Source organism: Numenius arquata, chromosome 16, assembly GCF_964106895.1.
Source record: "Numenius arquata chromosome 16, bNumArq3.hap1.1, whole genome shotgun sequence".
In the NCBI taxonomy this organism is placed as follows: Eukaryota; Metazoa; Chordata; class Aves; order Charadriiformes; family Scolopacidae; genus Numenius; species Numenius arquata.
The window spans coordinates 4,346,055-4,366,373 of NC_133591.1; the positions used below are offsets into that span (position 1 = coordinate 4,346,055).

The 20,319-nt window shown below is 42.2% G+C and overlaps 1 protein-coding gene across 1 annotated transcript; it reads left to right on the forward strand.

Annotated features, from left to right (window-relative positions):
• Positions 1-100: 100 nt before the first annotated feature.
• Positions 101-19,942, forward strand: PPTC7 (protein phosphatase targeting COQ7). The gene is made up of 6 exons (XM_074159560.1): positions 101-440; positions 10,142-10,321; positions 13,145-13,343; positions 15,494-15,617; positions 17,559-17,688; positions 19,117-19,942. The coding sequence occupies exons 1-6, from the start codon at positions 239-241 to the stop codon at positions 19,173-19,175; spliced, it is 894 nt and encodes a 297-aa protein (XP_074015661.1). The 5' UTR covers positions 101-238; the 3' UTR covers positions 19,176-19,942.
• The last annotated feature ends 377 nt before the right edge of the window (positions 19,943-20,319 follow it).

The window sequence follows — 20,319 nt, forward strand, 5'->3', positions numbered from 1 at the left end:
TGCCGGCAACCCGGCCGTGAGGGGCAGCGCGGGCGGCGGGGGCGAGGGCGGGAGCCGGGCCCGAGGGGGGGAGGGTGAGGGGCCGGGCTGAGGAGGGGCAGCGGCGGCGGCGGCTGAGGCGAGCCGGCCGGCGGGCAGGGGAAGGCTGGCTCCCTGCGGCGGGCGGTCGCAGGTCAGGAGGCGGCTGCGCCGGTGGCTCCCCGCGTTCCTGGCTCTGGGCTGCTGGGCGCCCCACGCCATGTTCTCGGTGCTCTCCTATGGCAGGCTGGTGGCCCGGGCAGTCCTGGGCGGCCTCTCGCAGACGGACTCCCGTGACTACAGCTTGGTGACAGCCAGCTGTGGCTTTGGCAAAGATTTCCGCAAGGGCATCCTGAAGAAAGGCATGTGCTACGGGGATGACGCCTGCTTCGTGGCCCGGCACCGGTCGGCAGACGTGCTGGGTAAGTACCGGCGGGGCCCGGCCCGGTGGGGGGGCTTTGGCCTCGGTGTGTCCCTGGTGTCGGTGTGTCCCTGGTGTCGGTGTGTCCCTGGTGTCGGTGTGTCCCGACGTCCCCTCTCGGAGCCGCACATGGCGGAGCGGCTCAGTCGCAGACAAAGGAGCCGGTTCTGCCTGTCAATGTCAGCGCCACTTTATTTTTTTTTTCTTTTTATTTTTTTTTTCTTTTTTTCTTTTTTTTCTTTCTAGTTTCAAAAGAAAAAGCTCTTTGCTGCAGCACGACGCCCGCCTGGCGCAGCTGCCTGTGGGATGGGGGCTGTGGGGGCCGGGGCCCAGCCTTGGCGCTTCACCTGTAGGTGCCTGTAAGGCCTAGTGGCTCCAAAAGCCAGAGAAATAACTCGTAGTGCATTTCACCTTAAAACCTGTCCCAGCCCCGTATGTATGTATTGCTTTTCCACCTAAAGGATCATTGAAACGGACACTTCCTGATCTTAGCGCGTGCCGTGTCCTTGTCAAGTGAAAGGCAAAGTGACATTGAGACTGGTTTCAAATGTCAAACTTCCATTTCAGCGTTTGTTCTGCCTTGATTATGCTCCCTGGTTTGGATTCACATGCGAGATGAATCTTAAGGGTTTAAATTTTAGAAGTAGTGAATAATTATAGATAATCAATGGATTCTTCAGCTTATGAGCAGCATTGCTTTTGACAGTGCGTGACCTTTCTCCTGTATAGTCAAGGTTGAATTGGGCTGACACTCTGCAGAAGTTAGTTTTCAAGCAACTGACAGAAGTAAATTTTCACCAGAAATCTGACATTTAAAAAAAAAAAAAAGCTTCCTTTCCCCCACTCCACCTCACCCCCCCCCTTTTTTTTTTTTATTTATTTTTAAAAAGTGGTGGGATTGCACTGCAGTATCATGATGTGATGGTGCTCGGTGATTCTTCGCGATTTGGTGCTGTCGTTGTAACTTGGTTGCCATTTAATATAGCTGAGACATTTTTTCAGGAAGCTCTAACTTGGTGCTGGGTAACAGTATTGCTGATTATTCTCCAGGGAGCTGTTAATCTTAAGAGTGATGCTGCAGCTTTCAAGGAGATGTGGAAAACTGGTCAATGCGTTTTAGATACTCTGCATCTTTTCTGTTGTGCCTGTTCCAAAGAAACTTTTTTCTATTAGAATTAGCTGTTGGACAACTTTACTTTAACGTGTGACTAAGGCTGGCTGCCTTTAAAGTTCATACTAGGCCACCACTGATAAATAACTTGGCAATTGGTGTTTGCTTGTAACAGAAATGCAGAATATCCTTTACTTGTAGGTGGACTCTTTGCATGGGGAAGCGGGTAGGTTTAGACCCGTTTGATGATATTTAGGGGTTTTTTGGCCATATTTGGTAATTGCCATTTGTAGACCTGCAGCTTGTCTTGTCTTCCTGCTGGAATCAACAGAGAATTGCATTGCTAAGTTGGTCTTTGCATTAATTTTCATGGCAACTTGAAAACAAACAGAATTGCAACTCCAATTAAGGATCAAACAGCAAAGAAGGCTTCAGACCAGGATGTCTTAAGTACCAAGAAGAAAATAATTTAAATAGAAAAGCTGTTGGTTTTTTTCCCCTGTAAAGCTATTTTCATGTTAGTTCTTTATTGCTTTTCTAATATACATACCAAAAAACCCAGGATCACTGTACATTCTGCAAACAGTAACGCTCAGGATGGGTTTTGATGAAATCTGACTTGATGCTTTTACTTCACCTGTAGTTCTTAAGTTTACACAGTCGTTTTCTCCTTGTTTCTGCTACTGTGATCATCTCTTTGCTCTCCCTTTCTCAACCAGCTCTTCTACACTGCTGCAAGAAGAGTTTCAGCACTGGTGTTTTCCTGCCCTCAATTCTTCTTATTCTCATCACAATCTGAGGTTCTGGACCTGTTTTTAAAAGACCCTCATAAATTTTGTGCTAACTCAATACCTGCCTAACTCTGCACCTCAGCAAAACTGTTGCTTTTTAAGCTTCATTTTTCAGCAGTAGTTTAATGAAGAGGCTCATGTGGTTTTAACCAAAGTGAACACTAGGCACAGTAAGAGTGCTTTTAGAGAACAGCAAATTTCAAGTGTATCACTTAGTCTGTCCTAATAGTCATCAGTGACAAAGCCATGCCAGATAAGTAATTTAAAATTCTTCTGTGCCAGTCTTTTCTAGAACCAATATATGGGAAGCATGCCTGTGTGGGATGGATATGGGTGTGGTGTAATAGTGAAAGAGCTACTCCCAGCCGTTTGGCATGAGTGCTGGGGGATTCATTTTCTTAGGTCAAACAAAAGTTGACGAGGCGGTGTGTTTACAGCAGACTCAAAAATGCTAAACACTTCTTTTGTTACATGTATACAGTATAGTCTTAAGGCAGAAAACTTAACAGTGTCTTCTAGTCTGTGCTTTACCCTTTTATAGTAAGATCAATAGAAAGCTTATGAAGAGTCCTGGTATTTCCAGTCCTCCCGTAGTTGTTAGAGGCTCGATAAGGGCTGTTACTGGTGTGCTTGGATCCTTGGGGGATTTGTCTCTTATTTTTAGTTTTGTCTGGGGTGTATCCATCAAATTTCCATGTTTTCTTCCCATTCTGAGCGCAGGGAGAAATAAGAAACTGAGAACCAGAGTGTTTCCTTTGGGATCACCCTAAGAAAAGGAAATGGCCTTACTACTAATGCTAATCTCTAGAGCTTTATGATTCAGGCCTGTGTTTCCTTTTTGCTGCTGCTTGTACCATATTGTACCTTTCCGTATCTTCACCGTCAGTGTCTTGGTTGTCCGGATCCTCAAAATATTCAAATATCTTAATATCTTCTTAAGACTTATGTATTACTTCACATCTGAGGGCATGCCTTTGTAACTTTTGAAGGCAGAAATACTGTTCTTCAAAGCTGAAAAACAAAGCTCTTCAGAAAGTGACACCTCTGTTTTTTTCCTAATGAGCACACAAGTAGAATTTTTAGTGCATAGGGAGCAAACCACAATTTTTTAAAATTAACTTTAAAAGCATGTTTATGAATTTTGATATGTCTCATACTGGTGATCTTTTCTTTCTATTGTTGGGATCTGCCTTTTCTTGCTTATTCCTGCCTTATCAGGCTCCTGATGTCTTTGCTATTTTTTTTTATGGATTTTCCAGGCTGTTGTGTGACTCATTATTGAAACATTACAGCAACCAATGTGCATCCCGTGACAGCATCACTTATACAATGTCTGTGCTGGGCAGAAGTTTGGGTGTAACCAGTGTGACTTGACTAGTCTTCCAAACTATTTCTGTCCCCCAGCAGTAGTAGGAAAAAACTGTCTGGCAGCAGGGTACTGTTTGTCCACTGCAAAGTTAAAATATGGTAACTCTTCTGTTTGCTGCAAATCTTGATTTTTACTGGGAGGGGAGGAGAGGGTATTGTAGGGCAACTACTCTAAACTGAAAGTAATTGCAGTTGATTTGAAAATTCAGTTTGTCAGCAGCCTGCGTAGGAGGTATGTAAACCACTAGAGTGGCAAAGCCCCTGGAATATTGTTAGTCTCACTGTCATCAAGAAAAGTAAACTGCAAAACATAAAAGGATTTGTAGACGAAATGTCAAGGTTGTTCTGGCAACTGTAGAGGAGGAAGGGATTCTTACTTTGGTGCCTGAAGGTCGTGTAAGACTATGTGAAGTGGTTTATGTGGTATCGTACCTATTAAAGAGACTTCTGCCTTGTCACAGCTTATCACACTAAAGGGGGCAAGTTGTCTGCTTGCTTCAGAGTAGCCTTTCACCTACTTTATTGGGAGAACTCGGGACATCTTAGAGGGAGTAATTGGCGATTTGAAAAAAAAAAAAAAGAAAGTGTATGTGTCTTAGTTTGTAATAGACCAAATAAAATTTCCTTTTTAACATGGGAGCATAAGTACTGTCACTTGTGGGGAAACTACAAATTATTGAGAAGCATCCCCATTAAGAATTCTATTCACTGACATTCTTGTCAGTACAGTTAATCCGAGTGTCAGCAGAGCTGTTCTTAGGTAGCGTTGAATGTAACCTCTTAGAAATGTGGTAGCTCTCTTTCCGAGAATGAAACTAAAATCAGGTTATTCTTTCCTACCACAGTTTCTGGAAGGGCATTGCACGCAATGTATTCTGATCAGAATTTGCAATCGAACGCTTATTTTAATTGTAAGTGCTATTGATCCTCGTTGCTAGCAGACAATCTTCCGTTGATACGTGCATCTTACCTTGAACGAAAAGCAGGTTCTGTCAGAAATCACAGAAGGAAACAAGCAAAACTGTACAGTAGGTGAGCATTAATCATACCTACGGCGCAGGAAACGTTGCAGAAATCTCACGCTGCTTGCTTTGGTTCACCCGTGCTATTAATACTGTGAGCCTGAGATTGTTCGGGCTGTAAGTAATTTCAGCAGAGCTTGGCTGGGGTCCGTTCTGCAGTACCTGCCCCTTCTCAGAGTTTAAACACCAGCCATCAGTGGCACTTCAGCTACGAAATAAGTTCCAGGGTTGCTCAACACCTTGAGAGATTAAGTAGTTATAACTATGTAGGGAAGTTTTTATGAAACTTTCAGAGATAATTAACAGTTTAGTGTTCTCCTGTAGCTCCAAAATCCACTGAGCGATTTCTGGGTCTTAAATAAAATATTTAAGGGATCTACCTGGTAAAAACCTGTTTCAGGAACAACAGTCTATTGTAGCAAGGGGCGGGGGAGGGGATAAAAGGAATTACTGCTTTTTCCTGGAAGTAGATGCACAATTTAATGGTTTCAGTTCCTTCTTTCTCCTTCGGTCTCCTTCAATATTATCTCTCACTTTACTTCTTGTTTTTTGTTCCTGAGTATCACTTGGCCGGTTATTCTTCCAGTACCTTTCTATTTCATGCAATGGTAGTTTAAGGTCTGCTGTAACTTTTAAAATGCATAGTGTGAATAAGTAACCTTTCCTTTTGTAACTAGTTACCAGTCACACACAGTCTGCCTTCAGGGATTTGTGTTTAACCGGGTTATTTTTTTGTCAAAACTCGGGGTGTGTGGGGGAGAAGGAGACACTGTTTGGCTGTAACACTGCGATCCCACACCCGCTGCCAGTGATGCTTTAGGAGCATTAGGGCTTGGAGTGTGCGACTTGCTCTGGCTGGATAACTTACCGAGGTGCGTGATTTATCTCATCGCTGATAACACAAGAAATCTTGTCAGTTTATCTCAGTTCTGATACGTTGACAATTAGGTGCTGTATTTCAAACTTGTGTAAGTGCAACAGGTTGCGCTTTGTTACCGTTTTAGCCTTCTGTATTTGATGCGAAATAGATTTGGTCACAAATCTATCCTTTTGATGTTCTTTTATCAGTGATTCAATGCTAATTCAGGTCAGGATTTCAAGAAATTTAAAGTTCAGTGGGATGTGAGGGGTGCCTTAACAGAGTTAATTGTGGTTGCATGCAAAAGCAATTCCTGCTGGCTCACTTGTGCCTGCCTGGTGCTTCTCTCTGTGATTATTATTCTTAGCTGATGCAACCTTTGAAAGTATCCATCTTTCAAGAGATTTTTGGGGCAGGGTGATACTTTTGGACTCTGACCACGGGCAGGTTAGTTTGCCAGCTAGCCAGGACTTCTACTCATAACACCATATTAAACAGGGTTTGATTAGTATTGTGGTTTTGTTCTGAACTTAAAGCCAGTTTGATTTATATTTGCTCTGAACTAGATAGAACATTTGGATCTGACTTACGAAAGTGGGCAGGAAAAAGCACATACCGCTCATCTCAGGACTGGCTGGCTCTTCCCTGGGCTTCTGCAGTTAACCTTATGTGTTGGCAGCCAAAACAACTTCACGTTTGCATTTCATCTGGTATTTATCCCAGGTGCTTTTAGCATTTTGAAATAAATCTTAACAAGTTTCAGTGCCAGTGTATTCACTTGCTCGGTTTCAGTGCTGCAGCATCGGTCACTGGTGCTTTGTCTTGAAACTTTCTCCCCCTGAGAGATCTTGATATGCTGAATCTTTAAGAAGTTAGAAAGAGCCAGTTTTTGGACTGACACATGCAGTGAGCATTTAATCTGGCAGTAGTATTTGTGTATTTTCCAACAGAAGGCAATGTGGTACAGTGTTAACTGTGAAAGGTCTCCATAACGTAGTTAAACACTTGAGAAGCATTTATTCTTTTGAAGTAATTTATTGTGAAATTTTCAATTGTTTTATTTACAGTAGTTGTTCATCTGGCCACAGGCATTTCACTATGTCACGTGGACGTTTGTGTAATTTCTGCATAGGCTTGGACAGGGAATATCCAAAGAAATATTATTTCTATAAAGTTTTCTGTTTTACTGAACAGCTTAGAAAAAATCAAGGGTAGTTTACAGTTGAATTTCAGCAATTCTTCTCGGCCATACGGTTTGTCTTAAATGGCCTGTGATTCCTATTTTGTAAGATGGTTATTTTAAGTCAAATGGTGGATACTGGGAAACAATATTTAATGTGTTACGGTGAAATGTGAGAAAATGAAAATCTGAGTAATGTGTTGTTAAAACTAGTTATTTTGAATATTTACAGGTTTTTTTTGGTCTTACATGAAAACAAAGATAATATAAATGAATAGAACTTGGCGTTATTCCTTGGCAGTGATACTGGCAATAGCAGTACCTTTGAATTTTCCTTTGGTGACAGGGGGAAAGCATGCTTTTACGTAAAAATTAGTCCATTTTTGAGTTGAGTTTTCGGGATTTGCTACTTTTGGAGTTTGAAATATCTCACAAATAGTTTGCTGTATATCAGATATCTCAAAGTTTTCTTGAACTTCATTGTCATTTACATTTCATCTATTTCAATAGCGGTTTATTCACTTTGTTTTAAAATCACATATTCCTTTCCCATAAAACCATTCAGTTTATATTGAGCATATAGAGTGTAAAGATACCGGTTTTGTTTTAAAACCATGCTGAAGGTAGGACAGGATGGCTAAAGGTCTTAGGGAATGTAAACATCATCTTTTAAGGCAAAAATAGAAAAGGTGGATGGTTTCTAGGTGGCAGTGTGTGGTATTGGGCTTCTTGAATGCGCTTTGCCTTTGCACTGCAATTGATCTTGGGGGCAGCAGTAATTCCTGGCTCTGTGCCGGAGCAGGAGGAAGCATTTGACTGCTCTGGCAGCAATCGTGAGCCATGCTTTGGGAGCCAACAAGGTCATTTAACTTAAATTAAATGAACTGACTTATCATCTCCAATAGATACAGTTTAAAGAAAAAGAGGGGAAAAAAAACCTCAAACCTTCGCAAAAAAACCCACATTGCCCATTTTGGGCAAGGCCAAGGAATAGATGCCTGTGGTGGTGCATGAGTGAGGGACCTGCTGAGGTGTCATGGAGGTTACAGTGGAAGCAAACCCCGGGGCCTGCTCGTGAATGCGATGGTCCCTTTTGCTCGGTGTCAGCCGTGGAGAAGGAACGCACAACTGTCCTCTTGATTCTTAAGCAGACAGTCTGTTCTCTGAAGTAGGGTACAAAGCTAAGTCAGAGGACCTACTTGTGGACCATCTAGAGGATGATTGTTTCGGAAGGCGCTGGCAAAGCGTACTTCAAGCTGTTTATAGCTTGCAAAAAGCAGACAGGAAGGCAGACAGACAAAGCCATTTCATGGCTCAAGATAGAGTATGAAGTGCGCTGCCATGATTACAGATTCAGATTTCCTGCCCTGGAGTAAGAAGTGAACAATCAGGTGGCATCCTCTTATTTTTCTTTAAAATTTGAAATCGGTTTTGATAATTAACCTTACCAGGTGCTTGCTCTGACGGCTTTCTTGCACTGTATTTTAATGCTGTAGTATTTCTGTTTAACTATTTCCCAAGAAGACTAACGCGAAAAGGGTTTACAGATCGCTTGAGGGAACTCCCTGACTTGTGATGAGCTTGTTTTGTAACCACCTCAGAGCCAAAAGCTGTGGACAATACTTGTTGAACATCATCTTTTCATTGCGTTAACCCTGTTGTCAGTGAAGCAGTGCTGTATTCAGCTGGAGAAAAGTGTATCTGAATTGTGTTCATCTTAAAGGGGAAAAAAGCCACTCATCTGGTAACTTCATGTAGAGCATCGTCATCCAAACTGAAGCTTAGTTTCTGTTTCAAGTTCTAGATCTAGAACTTTTTCTTCAAAATATCTTATTCTAGACTTGTCGGCACGGCAGAGGAAAGCAAAGGGTTAATCCAGCATTAACCTGAAATTGTGAGACCTGTAAAGAGAGGATTAGTTTGTTCTTGGTGAAACCAGGAAAGACATTTCCGAGAATGTCAAGGCTGCTTTTATGAGCTTCTTCCCGGGGTCTGGTCTGAAGAGGTGAATACAGGGATCTGCCTTCCTGTAGCGTTCTTCTAAGAAAGTAAATGGACAAAGCAGGTGTCTAAAAGGTTGTGCACTATTTTTGGGAGAAATCTGATTAATGTTGATAGGCTGTTGAGAATCTGGGCTATAACCTCCTGTCAGATTATAGTTCGTGCCAAGGTCAGCTCTAAACCTTCCGTCTCAGTTTCAGATGGTGTCCTATGTGAAGGGCATTTGTAGATGAGGCAAACTTAGTTTTACCTTCTCAGTGAAATTTTCGTGCCTTTGCTGATAATGGCATTTTTTTGTGAGGAAGCTGTTGTTCTTCAGCAGAATCTGAGCTCCGAAATTGGCTATCCGTACTTTTATCATGAACATAGTATTTTAGCTCTATTATGTTCCAGAAACCCATGCTTGAAATGGTTGGTCCCTTAGGTGCTGAGGATCAAAAAGATTTTTGGAAAAATTTCCAAGTAGAAATATTTTTATCTCATAAATACCTTTGGAAGGTATTTTACTTTTATCGTTGAAGCCAATTGAGGAAGTTCAAAATACTTTAGCTAAATGAGGAGCAGAATATCATACCTGTTGTTTATCTCCCTCTGACCACCTCCCTTTTCTATGTCCATCTTCATTATTTGCCTCTACCGTTGCTCAGAAGCTTCCCAAGCTTTGGCAGAATTGGTCTAATTTTTCGCTGTGTAGGTTGATTTGAGTAACTGAATGAAAATTGACTGGATCATAGTCAGTTTTCATTCTCTTGCTTGGCTGAAGCTGTAAGCGACACACTATCCTTGCAGGGGTAGGTCCCAGCATTGTGTTGGTTACATGGGTTTTTTGAACACGCTTTTAAAATGGAAGTTTAGTTTCTACAGAAATTGATATAACCAAATAGAAAGCATTACCCATCATATGTGCAAGTAGCTTAAGGGAAAAACTTTGGGCTGCTGAATAGTAGGGAAGAATTTCTGTATCGTTTCTATCCTATTTAAAATCTTAAAAACTTTCATATTTAAAGCTAATAAAACCTCTTTTTCCTTTTTAATGGTCTAATCAAGGGTTAATGTGATTGAATACCCCTCCTTCCCTCCAAATTTCCCGTTGTTCTCTAGTGAAGTCAACCTCCTCTCAGAGTTCTCAGCATTAGACTTTTACCTTCTCTTCGGCAATTCGGATTATAGAGATTTGTCTAGGAGCTGATGTCAGAAGTTACCTTATAAATGCTCATTATTTTTTTATTTCATAATGAAAAATGTTTTTCAAGCAAGGCCTATGTCCTGCTTTTTAGTTAATTGAATATCACGAATGATGTCCAAAATTAAAAGCCTTGTTTCAGAAACCGTTTCTGTTCATATGACTCCTGTTTTCTGTTCTCTTCTAGGGGTAGCAGATGGTGTGGGCGGCTGGAGAGACTATGGGGTTGACCCTTCTCAGTTCTCAGGGACTCTAATGCGAACATGTGAACGTTTAGTAAAAGAAGGACGGTTTGTACCAAGTAACCCTGTTGGGATTCTCACCGCGGGTTATTGTGAGCTGCTGCAGAACAAAGTACCTTTGCTTGGTAAGAGAGCAAAAATATATATAAGTTGGATCTGTGTTATATGTTATCTAGACATCTGCTTAGTCAAGGTTGCTTAAATCTGTTCTACAATAAATTTGCAGGCAGTTATCTTTTAATTAACAAAAAGAACGTAGAAATGTAGCTGTCTTGGTAGCATCCTTATTTTCTCATGTATGTTTGTCAAGGTTTGTTTAAAAACTATCTTCATTCAGTAATGCAGAGAGTGTTTGTGCGTGTGTATAGCCGTAAGTGTGTATAGATATATATATTTAAAAAAAAGGCAAACGGCCCTGTGTGAAGGGTGATAATTCAGCAGTGTTTGCAGAGAGTTTGCAAAACAAGTTCAGCAGTAGAATACGCTGTGGCATGTGCACTCCTTCTCTCTCTTACGGATGTATAAATAACTGTTTTCCCTTGAAAACTCTTAATGGTTGGTTGTGGCTTTCTGCTTAAGCTATGCAAGCAAAAATATTTTCTGACGATAATTGGATGCAGTTCTGCTCATTCCTTGCCTTACTGCTCCAGATGCCTTTTATGTCCAATGAACTTTAAACCTCATTGGTTGACTTCAGTAGCTTATATCATACAATCACTGGTACTGTGTATTATTTTTATAATTCTTGGGAAAGGAATCGTTACAGATTTTTCTGAAAGCAAACTTAAAGTAGATGCTTAGAATATTCTGTGTCAAACTTGATTTTAGGCAGGGCATCCAGCTGCCTTTGGAATAGTGAGCAGATAGAGAGGCAACATTTGGCCTCAGCTGACAACCTTGAAAATAGAATACGTTTTTAAAGGGCATGTGACCTTGTATGCACCAAGAAAGCGTTGCCCTGCGTGATACACATGCTTCTCACCTGACCTTAAACTCCTCTGCCAGAAGAGTGCTGTGTAAGCTATATTTAACTTGTCTTCTGAGCCTCGGAACAGATGTTCTCGCATTATATGCCTAAAGAATAGGTTCGAACCTCAGAAGTGGCCTTAAGTATCGCTAAAATAGCAGTGGTCGGTAATTACATTAGGATTCTGTCTGTCTAATAGCGCTTATTTGTGCAAAGCAGATGTAGCTGTAAGTGATCTCCGAAGTGGGCTGCTGGTGAGAGCTCTCACAGCGGCTTTGTAGACGGAGGCAGCCCTGCTTGGCTTGACCTTTCGAATTCTGAAAAGCAGCATATGCTGAGTCACAAGATCTGCATTCCACACATGGCCTCCTAGTTACACTCTGCTAATAGAGTTAGAATTTGAAACTAATGATCCCTAGTGTTTCTCCTTTAACGGAGAACAGTATTTTTAGAAGTAAAACCCTGGAATTACCACAGCAATGAGCATTTAGAGTTTATTTAAAATAAAGTGAAGGGAGAGGACTTCATTAAAGAGGATTCATTAGGCAATGACTTTTCCTTGCTCTTTTGCTCTAAGTCTCGATACTTAGTTTGTCAGAATTGAATCTAGCGAATATTTTAAAATAAGGCTGAAGTGAGAGGAAACCGTGCCATTTATTTAAACACTGTTTGTGTATTGCAGAACAATTTTGGACACAGTCACATATAAAATCTGAATTTTTCCTAAGATACTGCTTTGACTTACCATTCACTAAGAGCGGAGCAAGTCCTATATATTCACTAGAGAGCGAATTAAGTGCGAGTGTATTGCAGGGAACTCCCTGTATTAGAAGGGGAAACATCTGGAATAGGTGGTGCCTAGAGCCAGCTGGACTCTGCACCAGCAAGCCTGGTTGTAAGTTTAGCTCATTGCGAGCCTGTGGTCTGTCCAACGTGGAGCTGCGCTTGGAAACTCCTGCTGGAAGAACGTTAGGATGGAGGATGAAGACTGTTCACCAGCTGGTCATGTAGGGACTTATGTTAGAGGTGGCACTTAAGAAGAAATGCTATAGCTGTATTTCACCCTCTTTGGGAGTGAAAGTTCTTTTGGTGGATGTGCTGTCCTATTTGCAGAAATTAAGTGATTGCTGATTGCTGTGAAGGACTTGGTCAGTGGATAGGTATCTTTGCAGTACAGTTATTTTTGTGGCTTGCAACCAAGCACAGTTGGTGGCCTCTTACCAGTGAATGAATCAAGAATTCCTCAGTGCCCTCAAGCATGGCTGGGGTAGTTCTGGGCATGGTTGATGAGCAGATACACTTCAGCGCTGTCTTAACTTTAATCTGGAATAGTATTTGTCTCTGAAACGTGTTTTCTTTAAACTTGTAAAGTTTGTTTCATGAAGATGTGATGGGATTATTTTTTTCAAACATAAAGATAGCTCTACAGAGCCGTACTATGAAGGAAAGCATTTTAATGTTCTGACAAAAGTAATGCAGTAATACCTAATACTTAATTGCAAGCAGTTCTTTACTTGGCGTGATTTATTTACAGCTGATGAGTGAAACTGTGTGGAGAGCACCTGGCATTGTATGGATGCTACTAGAATTCTATTATCTCAATGATTTTGGAATTTCAGTATTTTATGTGACTTCTGTAAATCCAGTCCTATAGCAGAATGTGCTGACATATGTTGGGATGGAAAACTGTAAATAAAGTGGAACAAAACAGGTATTTGTCAGCATAATGTGTTTACCAAAATCAAAGCAGGAAAAATAAGTTCTATATAAAAATCATAGTTTGTCTCGCAAAGATTTCTAGCATTTTGCTATATTTAGTATATATTAATTTTGACATTACTTAGGATTTCTACTTGTCCTGATTTGTAAGCTTTGATAAATATTTGAATAATTGGAATATTTGACTAACAAATTAAACCGGTGAAAGAATAAACAATTTGTGTAAGGCTGACTGCAGTTACCATCCTCTCTTTGCTCCCAGGAAGCAGTACAGCATGTATAGTAGTTCTGGACAGAACGAGTCACCGTTTACATACAGCCAACTTGGGAGATTCTGGATTTTTGGTGGTCAGAGGAGGAGAAGTAGTACATCGATCTGATGAGCAACAGCATTACTTCAACACTCCGTTCCAACTGTCAATAGCTCCGCCAGAAGCAGAAGGAGTTGTCTTAAGTGACAGGTAAGATGGGAGAGGATCTGAATTTTTAATCAACTCCCAAGAGGCTGCAGTTTTGCTGCTGCCATGGGATTTAAGCACGTGCCAAATCAAAGGGTCTTGTGCCTGCCCCGGTGTCTTTAGGTAATGTGAGCATTTCCCACCTTGCACTTAATTTTTTTTCCTGTTGTTGTACAGTCCAAATGTCTCGGGCTAATGATTATCCACTCACGATGGCATATTCCCACAGCCCATGGTGTGCACTCGGCATGCGCACACGTGGAAAGATGTTCCTGAGTAAAGCTGCTGCATTAAAACCGCAGCTGGATTCACACCGGTCATCCCACACGAGTGGCTTTTCTTATCAGTGGCTTTCGTTCCCAGTCCCTGTCTGTGCTCTCTTGAGACTGGTTTGGAGTACGCTAATTTAGATATTTTGGCAGTGAGGTAGGCAAGTACTTGAAGAATAGAGCAGAGGGACATGTGACTGTAACTTGTGTTTCCAAATAGCTGTGTTTCCCGCAGCATATTGTATTTGACCAAAACGAGCAAAAAAACTGTTTGGCGGAACATCAAGCTGGGAAATGAGAGTATTAGGAAAGGACAATCTGTTCACAGAAATGAGTCGTTTCAAAGACAGACTTGTACTCGTGTTTTCCCCTAAGAATGTCAGGCTGATCCATCCTCTGACTTTGTGAAGTTTCACCAGTAAAATAAAATATCTTAAAAAGACATAAATCAGCTTTCAAATATATATTACAATCCAGCTCTCAAATTAATGCTTATACACTCATTAAGCATGTGATGTGCCTCTTCTGAATACGAGAGGATGATAAAGAGATCTTCAAAGAGTGACCGTAGTATCCGAGGAATGCAACAGGTATCTTATGTTTTTGATGCTGCATCAGCCTTGAGATTTAAAGCCTTTTAAAGGTAATAACTTTTAATGGCAAAATAGCTCTTTTTGAAAATGTTAAGTTGTTGAAACTCCTGACCATTCTTGCATGTGGTTTTATTACTTCATCATAAGACTGCAGAGAGGAAGCCAGGGTAGAACTCTGAAACTAGAATCTTAAATAATCTAACCTCTTTATTAGCCTAAAATTAAATGATTGTTCAAAATTCTGGAACTATAATACCTTAACTTTCTGACATTCTGTTTTCCATGGTAAGACAGAAACTGAAAAGCACAAGGATGATTGATAATGTCCAGTGGAAGTCAGGAAAGCAAAGTAATCTGTGTCATCACATAATAAGGAAAGCACAAGATAAATGAGCTCCCACACTTCAGTTCTGAATCATGATTATAGCTTTCTGGCTAGTTTCTGCGCTCTTCTTGACGTTAATTAGTACTCAGGCGTGTTGTCTAAATGCTTCTCCAGTACTTCTTTTTTATTTCCTGTCCCAGTTAAATGTTAAATTTGGCTATCTATGGGAATAGGCAGGCAGTCTTCACTCTATTGACTTTCCTGAAGCTACAACTCAGTTGAGCAAAGCAGCTCTTCTGCTTTTTGGCATAGCCAAACGGCATGGGGTGCAGCAGTTTCTCTTAAAGACTCCTGAAGAATCTTTAAAAATGAAGGGTTTGTCGTTATGCTGCTTCTGAGAATCAGATTTTGCAGCAATATTCATGACCGAAATAGATATTTTCTCCTCTTGGCATTGTGTAATATATTAGACGTAAATGGACCAACCGGCCAGGGTCTCCTGGTAGCAATTTCCAGACATTTCATAATCCATCGCATTCGAAAGCGATTCAAAATCCTGAAGTGTTTTGGCCGTTCCTGTTATGAATTGTCCTCTCAAGTACAGCTCTTACATATTTAAGATGAGTGAGAAGGAAGCCCTGAGCTGCCATTCTACTTAATGGTTTCCATGGAGATACACTTGTGAAGCGGATTAGTTTGCAGGATTGTTCATCTGGGAATTTTAAATGCAAATCCTTTGTGTAATAGCTGGAACATTACCTGTTTGCAATCACACTTCTTCTGTTGTAGCTTTCTTGACAAGCCATCCTGGTGCAAAAGCTCCACAGTTAGTGATTGTTTTTTCCCTTTTGCAGCAAAACACATGAGTAGTGAATGACAAAAGCTGTTCCTGAGCTGGTTTGCCATTGCTCGGTGCCTTCGCGAAAGCTGGAGGCCTTGTCTCTAACCTCTCTGTCGTCTTCACAGCCCTGATGCTGCCGATAGTACTTCTTTTGATGTCCAGCTCGGAGATATTATTTTGACCGCCACAGATGGACTGTTTGACAACATGCCTGACTACATGATTCTGCAGGAGCTAAAAAAGCTGAAGGTGAGGGGGGGTGGGTGTGTGTGTGTGTGTGTGTGTTCTGGATCGCTGACATCTCTTGCACTGGTTATCCCTCACAATAATCCCATTACTTCGTACGCACAGAACTTTTGTATTATATATAAAAGACGCACCACAAAGTGCTACCGTTCAGAGACTTTTCAGTTAATACCATGTGTAAGCAGTAGAAGGGGACATTGACCCCAAAGCGCTGTCTCTTGGATCTGCACCAGGTTGAGTCCAGAAGCAGCATCTTGGGCATAAACTTCCCCAGTAGCAGCTGGTACCGTGTCACTGACATGACGGGAAGGCGAGGAGGAAGAGCTGCCCTTGGCCAGGCTGCTCACACCTTGGATTTTATCTGTACTTGCAGGTTGTAGATTATACACATGAAAATCCAGTATTCTCTTCCAGGTTATTTGAGGGGGTGAGCTGAATGCTTAAAAATAATTTGAAGCTTTTCTCAAGATTTATAAAGCAGTAATTCCAAACAAGTATGGGCTCTCTGAATTGTGGGTTGTGTGTGCATCTTTAATGTTCTCTAAAAAAATTCCTGGCAACTTTTCCAGGTTAGTGACCACAAATGTTCTTTTTAAATAGTAAAAATACAATAAAATATGTTAATTTGGATGAGAACATTTAGCTCAAGGCTATTTACTTACAGAAAGGAAAGTATACTTAGGAGGTATCAATATGTATAGCCTCCCTGAGGAAACTATTTTGATGTTATGAAATGCAAATGAAGGTAACGTAGAATTATAGTGCGGTTTTAAAAAAATTTTGCCTGCTCTTATCCTGCAGCTACATAACTGAAATGTGGTGTCAGGCAGAGAATGGGTCCTTACAGACAAACCGCCTGAGAGGCCTCTGCGTCAGGCGGACCCCTGTGTTTCCCCCCTGCAGCCCCCGCTATCGCTCTCTCCTCGGTGCAATATTCAGGTCTGACATTGAGAAGCGTAGAGCTGCGCTGCGGGATGGAAAATGTGACCGTTCTGCAGCATGCGCCGTCACAGAGACTTTAGTCTGGTTAGCGAAGGTGACAACAGCGCCGAGGATGTCTGGGCACGCGGTGGTGGCTGGGAAGGGCCTGGTGTCACTAACCTGGGTGGCTGTGACTTCAGCTGCAGCCAGGTCAAACCTCTCTCCGCTGTGCTCCCACCTTCCTTTTGCTTCCTTAAGCCTGGGGGACCCTGGAGATGGAATTCCCTTGTGGAAGAAAGTTGAGCTCCACCTTTTGGCATGTTTGGGAAAGGCACTGAAGTCCCCCGTGAGGTTCAGCCAAAAGTTAATCACGTAAATGCCTGCTAATTCCCCAAACTGCGGGGAAGGCCCTTGCAACGACAAGGCATTTTAAAATAGTTACAAACACAAAGAGCAGTGGTTGGCTTGAGTAAGAAAAGTCTTGGAGTAAACCAGCGGAGTTACTGAAACAGGAGAAAAATGGCACTAAAATCCAGTCTGTAGAAAGTTTCCAGGCTAAATAAATTTTTTGTCATCTAATTTTTAAAGTGCCCCTTCTCCCCAGGTGTACTCTGGTCGGTTTGGGTGAGAAGGTCAGAGAAGTCAGACTTCCCATTTGAGGTAAAACAATGACTTCAGCAGAGTTGTGAGGGAAGGACAGCCCGTGTCCTGCAGGGGAGCCTCTTTAGTCTTAGCATTAAGTCTTCTAAGTTTCTAAATTCCATAAATCCTCCAAAACCAAGTCTTGGAGCTGCTGGTAGGGAACAGAGCTCTGGGTTTCAGTTGTAAAGCTTTGCAGCTCTACCCCACGTCTATAAAGCCTAACGGATGGTGAGGGTTCCATCTGGAAGAGAAGGTGGTAACTGGTGCCCTAATGGGGAGAGAGAAAGGTCAGGCCTCAGGGGCCTGTAAAACTGACACGTCAGCAAAACAACTGCTGGGAGACTTCCTTGTAAGAATAAACTGTTTTCCTCGTTAATTTAGAACTCCAACTATGAGAGTATACAGCAGACTGCAAGAAGCATCGCCGAGCAAGCTCACGAGCTGGCATATGATCCCACTTACATGTCGCCATTTGCACAGTTTGCATGTGACAATGGATTGAATGTGAGAGGTAAGAGCTCGGTGGGTTTTTTTTTTCTCCTCCTCCCACTCCTGCCGTCTTTGAGAAACCTTTACGTGAAGTGAAGTTCTGTTCTGATCTTCCACAATCTGATGGGAAAGCAGAGTGTTAGGAGATGTGGTTGGCAGCAGAGCGCCAATCCAGCGCGCTGGGTTTGGCAGGGACCCCAGCTCCTGCCGCAGGGTCATCCCAGGCCCTGGCTGATCAGAAGCCTCCCGTGGGGAAGCAGCTGGAATGCAGGGAACACAGCACGCTGATTTTATTATTTATTTATTTATTTTTTTAATCTAATATATACACTCCTGCCCCAGGAATCCTGCCTGACGCATGTTCTCCAGGCTCTTGGGGAGACTGTACTTGACTTATTCCTTGGATTCGGGTCCGTGGGGGGTGGTGTGGGGGTGTTGGTTTTGGGGTTTGTTTTTTAAGGTCTAGTATTATTGATGGTTTTTTAGTCGAGATTCTGCCTGCTTTTCGGTGTTGGGTTTCTTTTGGTTCAAATTTCTGACCCTTGTACCATCAGTGTCCCCGTCCGGATCTCTCTGGTTCTAGTTCCTGCACTCTAGAAAGATCCTGACGCCTGGCAGAGTCCAGGGTCCTACCAAACACCTTTCTTCTTTATTTTCTTTTTCTTTTTTTAATAACTAGAATTCTGCTAGTAAAGGTGTTCTCATTATCTCTGTATCAGGAGGGCAGGATTTTCCTGCAAGACCCTTAAGCATCTTCCCTAAAGGTAGAGGCAGCGGCTGTAAAGCTCAGGCTCCCTGGTGCTACAAAGCTCAATCGTTCAGTCGTGAAACTGCAGATCCGAGTCCAAAGGAGTGGTTTGACTCCCTACAGGACAAAATGCCTCCTCTCTCAGCTGTTTCTCTAGGATTTCAGTGTGTTGCTCTTGCTGTTCTGGTTTGAAAAGTCACTGTTAAAAATCTTCAGTAGCTTCGAGAAAGATCTGCAGCAGTACAGTGCTGGAGAAGATGTTAAAGAGGTGTTTGATTTACAGTAAATTCCCGAGAAGATACTTCTTTATTGCATCTTGCTTGGAACAAAGCAATGTCAGGGTTTTGTACGTTTATTAAAAAAAGCACCAAAACAAAAAAAAAACCAAACACTAAATCATCTGGTAGGAAACGGGCTTTCTGCTGGACTGGCTGACAACAATGTTGAGGGTTCTGAACTCCTTTCAGTAGCTTGTGATCTCACTACAGCTTCAAAGGAGAGCGCTTTTTTGCTGTTCGATGTCGTTGCTCCCCTCAGCTGCATTTTGGAAAGGAGGTGGGGGAAGCAGAGCTTATCTCTCTACACAAAACAGTTTTTCAGTATTTATTTTTTCAAGAGCGTTCCACGGGGGAACGTCACAGATTGTAAGAAGACGACCCACTGTGCTTTGGTGCAATTAGTTTGCTTTTTCCTATATTACAGGGGGAAAACCAGATGACATCACCGTCCTTCTGTCCATTGTAGCCGAGTACACAGACTGATCTGCCCGGAGCGTCGGCTTCTGACGTTTTCCTTGTCCCCGAGCTCCTCGCGTCACATGTACGGTTTCCTGCTGGCAGGATCGCTCTCTTCCTCCGCGGCTGATCTCGGCAGCCGGTTCTCCAGCTCGTTGCCTGTCGCGACGCAAGCGAAGTCCTCGTGAAGAACCACTCTCTACTACACTGGTCTTCGTCCGCCAGCAAGGAACGGAGAAGCTCAAGGCTTGAAGCATGTCTTTCAGAGCTTTGTCATTGTCCTTAAAAAGGGGGAGGATCGATCCCACGTCGTTAACTGCGTTTGAAACGTGACTTAACTTTAAAAGGAGTAGAATTGGTTTTATCACCTTTCAAACTAGATTCAATAGGTAAAGCCTCTACCAGAGGGCGTGTTACTCTCTTCACTAGAAACGTTCGCTGTTCATTACGGGGTATGTTACAGAACACCGTTCCATAAGCGTAGTCTTGTTAACAGTGATAGCTGAGGTTTCGTGTTTCTGAGCTCCAGTTTTCAGGAGATTTATTAACTGCTGTAAACATTCTGCTCTTGCCATCCATGGTGTCAGCCTTAGGAGCCTTTTCTAGTTGGGAATTTCAAAAAAAAAAAAAAAAAAAAAGAAAAAAATCATACTTAGTTCAAGTTCTATGGATGCAAATGTGTTTTGTGATTTCAGGTGCTTAACTGTGATCTTAAAAGTTCTGCAGATCATTTGTCCATAATGGGCCTGGTATCTGGATGTTTTGGCTGTGGATAATTTTACTTTATTTTTTTTAAAAAAACAAAAACAAAAACAAAAAAATGTTACCTCGGTCTCAAGAGGCCGAGCTGGCCAAAGTTGAGGTCCTTTCAGCATTTTAACCCATCTCGCCAGGGCGGGGTGATCCGGCAGAAGTGGGGTTGCACAAAGAACAGATCATCCTCAACTCCGAACGTCTTCGCTTCTGGTAGAGAATTCTGTTGTTAACGAAGCATAATTGGTGTTACTAATTGCCGCTCTCGCTTGCGTAGAACAGAATATGCTGCACCGGTTTTAAGTCCAGTTGATCCTTATCTTTCTGACTCTCCAACAAGCACCTCTTTGCTTACGCTGTGGCAGCAGCACGTACCTGAACGGAAACAATTAATGAATAATCAGCAAAACTTAACATT